At 35.7% G+C, this 5,451-nt stretch overlaps 1 protein-coding gene across 1 annotated transcript in view; it reads right to left on the bottom strand.

The window, feature by feature from the left end:
* Positions 1 to 667: 667 nt before the first annotated feature.
* Positions 668 to 5,451, bottom strand: part of LOC137632670 (cytochrome P450 2L1-like) — a 21,737-nt gene continuing 16,953 nt past the window's right edge. Inside the window, exons 8-10 of the mRNA XM_068364751.1 lie at positions 5,405 to 5,451; positions 4,547 to 4,664; positions 668 to 1,285 (exon numbers count right to left, since the gene is read on the bottom strand). The exon at positions 5,405 to 5,451 is cut by the window's right edge and continues 134 nt beyond it. Of these exons, the coding sequence (XP_068220852.1) occupies positions 956 to 1,285; positions 4,547 to 4,664; positions 5,405 to 5,451 (495 nt within the window). The 3' untranslated portion in view covers positions 668 to 955. The remainder of the gene's footprint in view (positions 1,286 to 4,546; positions 4,665 to 5,404) is intronic.

Genomic DNA, 5,451 nt, shown 5'->3' with positions numbered 1-5,451 from the left:
ATACTGACTATCATTTAAAGTTATCACTAAACAAAAATATTGTAGGCAATCAACATTTTAAAAGAAGATGGAAAACATTTTTGTATTGACAATCATTTAAAGATAAAATTAGACAAAAATACTGTAGGTAATCAACATCTTAAAAGGAGACGGAAAACATTTTTATACCGACGATCATTTAAAATTTACATTAGACTAAAATACTGTAGGCAATCAACCTCTTAAAATATGGAAGACATTTTTATAGTGACGATATTTTTTAAGTTAACATTAGACATAAATATTGAAGGCAATCAACCGTTTAAGATATGGAAAACATTTTTATACTGACGATCATTTAAAGTTAACATTCGGCAAAAATACTGTAGGCAATCAACATCATAAAAGATGGAAAACATTATTTTTACTGACGATCATTTAAAGTTAACATTTAGACATAAATATTGTAGGCAATCAACCGCTTAAAATATGGAAAACATTTTTATACTGACGATCATTTAAAGTTAACATTCGACAAAAATACTGTAGGCAATCAACATCATAAAAGATGGAAAACATTATTTTTACTGACGATCATTTAAAGTTAACATTTAGACATAAATATTGTAGGCAATCAACCGCTTGAAATATGGAAAACAGTTTTATACTGACGATCATTTAAAGTTAACATTTGACAAAAATACTGTAGGCAATGAACATCTTAAAAGATGGAAAACATTGTTTCTACTTACGATCATTTAAAATTAACATTAGACAAAAATGTTCCAGGCAATCAACATCCTAAAAGAAGATGGAAAACATTGTTTCTACTTATGATCATTTAAAATTAACATTAACAGAAACGTATTAAACAAAACTAAGTTCTTTCAGCAATTAACATCTTAAAAGATGGAAAACATTGTTTCTACTGACGATCATTTAAAATTAACATTAGACAGAAACGTATTAAACAAAACTATGTCCTCTCAGCAATCATCATCTTAAAAGAAGACGGAAAGGCAAATATCCTCTCGGCCGTACTCTTCTCTTCGGACAATTTCTCACCGTCCGGTGGACTGAAAGTGAAATTCTGTATCAGGGCCGTGATGAAGTAGAAGAGCTCCATGCGAGCCAAAGCTTCTCCGATGCACAGCCGACGACCCGTGCCAAATGGCATGAAACCTTCTTTCCTCACGTAGAACTTCCCGTTCTCATCCAGGAAATGCTCTGGGTAGAACTCGTTCGGCTTCTCCCAGTACCGTGGGTCTTTGTGGCAGGCTTCCAGATTACCTATAAGTACGGAACCCTGGAAGAAAAAGAATTTATTCATATTGAGGTGACATTGTGCGCTAGGGATCGAACTTAACCTAATCATAGTGTGATAAGCTGAGGGGATTTATTATTCAAACTATAACATCTAATTATTTAAATAGATATACACACACGTATACACATACACATACATAGATTTAATCCTTCCCAACCCCTCCCTCTTTATATCTACAACCCGCTGGTACGGCAATTTGTGGGATACCGGTACTATGGTTTCCGAGTGTACCTGTCGGGGTACCACACTCCCCCCCCTTCCTGAGCGTGACTTGAAATATATATATATATATATATATATATGTGTGTGTGTGTGTGTGTGTGTGTGTGTGTACACATATATATATACATATATGAAATAGTAAAAGCATAAAACAAACATTTCCTGTTACACACGTCTGCTCGTTTCTTCTTGCTTAATTGGTGATTCTGAAACGTAGATTTTAAGAGAAAATATCTTGGGTATTCTATAACCAGCAGAAACGTAGATTTTAAGAGAACGTACCTTGGGTATTCTGTAACCAACAAAAACGTAGATTTTAAGAGAACGTACCTTGGGTATTCTGTAACCAACAGAAACGTAGATTTTAAGCGAACTCACCTTGGGTATTCTGTAACCAACAGAAACGTACATTTCAAGAGAACTCACCTTGGGTATTCTGTAACCAACAGAAACGTAGATTTTAAGCGAACTCACCTTGGGTATTCTGTAAGCAACAGAAACGTACATTTCAAGAGAACTCACCTTGGGTATTCTGTAACCAATAGAAACGTACATTTCAAGAGAACTCACCTTGGGTATTCTGTAACCAACAGAAATGTAGATTTTAAGCGAACTCACCTTCGGTATTCTGTAACCAACAGAAACGTACATTTCAAGAGAACTCACCTTGGGTATTTTGTAACCAACAGAAACGTAGATTTTAGGAGAACGTACCTTGGGTATTCTGTAACCAACAGAAACGTACATTTCAAGAGAACTCACCTTGGGTATTCTGTAACCAACAGAAACGTACATTTCAAGAGAACTCACCTTGGGTATTCTGTAACCAATAGAAACGTACATTTCAAGAGAACTCACCTTGGGTATTCTGTAACCAACAGAAATGTAGATTTTAAGCGAACTCACCTTCGATATTCTGTAACCAACAGAAACGTACATTTCAAGAGAACTCACCTTGGGTATTTTGTAACCAACAGAAACGTAGATTTTAAGAGAACGTACCTTGGGTATTCTGTAACCAACAGAAACGTACATTTCAAGAGAACTCACCTTGGGTATTCTGTAACCAACAGAAACGTAGATTTTAAGAGAACGTACCTTGGGTATTCTGTAACCAACAGAAACGTACATTTCAAGAGAACTCACCTTGGGTATTCTGTAACCAACAGAAACGTAGATTTTAAGCGAACTCACCTTGGGTATTCTGTAACCAACAGAAACGTACATTTCAAGAGAATTCACCTTGGGTATTCTGTAACCAATAGAAACGTACATTTCAAGTGAACTCACCTTGGGTATTCTGTAACCAACAGAAATGTAGATTTTAAGCGAACTCACCTTGGGTATTTTGTAACCAACAGAAACGTAGATTTTAAGAGAACGTACCTTGGGTATTCTGTAACCAACAGAAACGTACATTTCAAGAGAACTCACCTTGGGTATTCTGTAACCAATAGAAACGTAGATTTTAAGAGAACTCACCTTGGGTATTCTGTAACCAACAGAAACGTACATTTCAAGAGAACTCACCTTGGGTATTCTGTAACCAATAGAAACGTACATTTCAAGAGAACTCACCTTGGGTATTCTGTAACCAACAGAAATGTAGATTTTAAGCGAACTCACCTTGGGTATTTTGTAACCAACAGAAACGTAGATTTTAAGAGAACGTACCTTGGGTATTCTGTAACCAACAGAAACGTACATTTCAAGAGAACTCACCTTGGGTATTTTGTAACCAACAGAAACGTAGATTTTAAGAGAACGTACCTTGGGTATTCTGTAACCAACAGAAACGTACATTTCAAGAGAACTCACCTTGGGTATTCTGTAACCAACAGAAACGTACATTTCAAGAGAACTCACCTTGGGTATTCTGTAACCAACAGAAACGTAGATTTTAAGAGAACGGACCTTGGGTATTCTGTAACCAACAGACACGTACATTTCAAGAGAACTCACCTTGGGTATTATGTAACCAACAGAAACGTACATTTCAAGAGAACTCACCTTGGGTATTTTGTAACCAACAGAAACGTAGATTTTAAGAGAACTCACCTTGGGTATTCTGTAACCAACAGAAACGTACATTTCAAGAGAACTCACCTTGGGTATTCTGTAACCAACAGAAACGTACATTTCAAGAGAGCTCACCTTGGGTGTTCAGTAACCAACATAAACGTACATTTCAAGAGAACTCACCTTGGGTATTCTGTAACCAACAGAAACGTACATTTCAAGAGAGCTCACCTTGGGTATTCTGTAACCAACAGAAACGTACATTTCAAGAGAACTCACCTTGGGTATTCTGTAACCAACAGAAACGTACATTTCAAGAGAACTCACCTTGGGTGTTCAGTAACCAACAGAAACGTACATTTCAAGAGAACTCACCTTGGGTATTCTGTAACCAACAGAAACGTACATTTCAAGAGAACTCACCTTGGGTATTCTGTAACCAACAGAAACGTACATTTCAAGAGAACTCACCTTGGGTATTCTGTAACCAACAGAAACGTAGATTTCAAGAGAACTCACCTTGGGTATTCTGTAACCAACAGAAACGTACATTTCAAGAGAACTCACCTTGGGTATTCTGTAACCAACAGAAACGTACATTTCAAGAGAACTCACCTTGGGTATTCTGTAACCAACAGAAACGTACATTTCAAGAGAACTTACCTTGGGTATTCTGTAGCCAACAAAAACGTACATTTTAAGAGAACTCACCTTGGGTATTCTGTAGCCAACAAAAACGTACATTTTAAGAGATCATACCTTGGGTATTCTGTAACCAACAAAAACGTACATTTTAAGAGAACTCACCTTGGGTATTCTGTAGCCAACAAAAACGTACATTTTAAGAGATCATACCTTGGGTATTCTGTAGCCAACAAAAACGTACATTTTAAGAGAACTCACCTTGGGTATTCTGTAGCCAACAAAAACGTACATTTTAAGAGATCATATATTGGGTATTCTGTAGCCAACAAAAACGTACATTTTAAGAGAACTCACCTTGGGTATTCTGTAACCATCTAGTTCCATTTCCGCATAATTTGCGTGGGGACCACCCAAGGGTGCGACTGAAGACACTCTCATTACTTCATGGATAAATGCATCAACGTAAGGTAACCTTGAAATGCAAAGGGGCCATTTAAACCAAGAAACATAACTTTTTCTCACTAAATGACATCATAACCGCAAGGATAATATCGAACAGGAATCTCATAAATTTCAGTTCTAAATAAGGAAAAAATAGCCAATGTTTTGATGAAGTTTTAGTAAGATCTTTACAGAACAAGAATCTCATAAATTTCAGTTCTAAATAAGGAAAAATAGCCATTGCTAATGATGTTGAAGTTTTAGTGAGATCTTTACAGAACAAGAATCTCATAAATTTCAGTTCTAAATAAGAAAAAATAGCCAATGCTAATGATGTTGAAGTTTTAGTGAGATCTTTACAGACTAAGAATCTCATTAATTTCAGTTCTAAATAAGCAGAAAATAGCAAATGCTAATAATGTTGAAGTTTTAGTGAGATCTTTATAAAACAAGAATCTCATAAATTTGATTTCAGTTTTCAATAAAGAAAATAGTGGCAAATGTCACTGATGTTGACAGTTTTTGTGAGGTCCTTATAGGACAAGAATCTCATTAATTTTATTTCAATTCTCAATCAAGAAAAAATAACCAATGTCACTAATGTTAAAGTTTTAGTGAGATCCTTATTAAACAAGAATCCCATAAATTTCATTTCAATTCCCAATAAGGAAAAAGACAGCCTATATCATTAATGTTAAATTCTATTGAGATCCTTAAAACAATTACTTTTTAGAAGGAAATGTTACTCTTAGTCAGATTTTCCTCCCTTACCTATCCCTGTGCTCTAGCGACGGCAGTTCATCCCTTGGCACGACGCT

This window comes from Palaemon carinicauda, chromosome 41 (assembly GCF_036898095.1).
Source record: "Palaemon carinicauda isolate YSFRI2023 chromosome 41, ASM3689809v2, whole genome shotgun sequence".
Lineage (NCBI taxonomy): Eukaryota > Metazoa > Arthropoda > Malacostraca > Decapoda > Palaemonidae > Palaemon > Palaemon carinicauda.
This window is presented reverse-complemented; position numbering and strand designations above follow the sequence as displayed.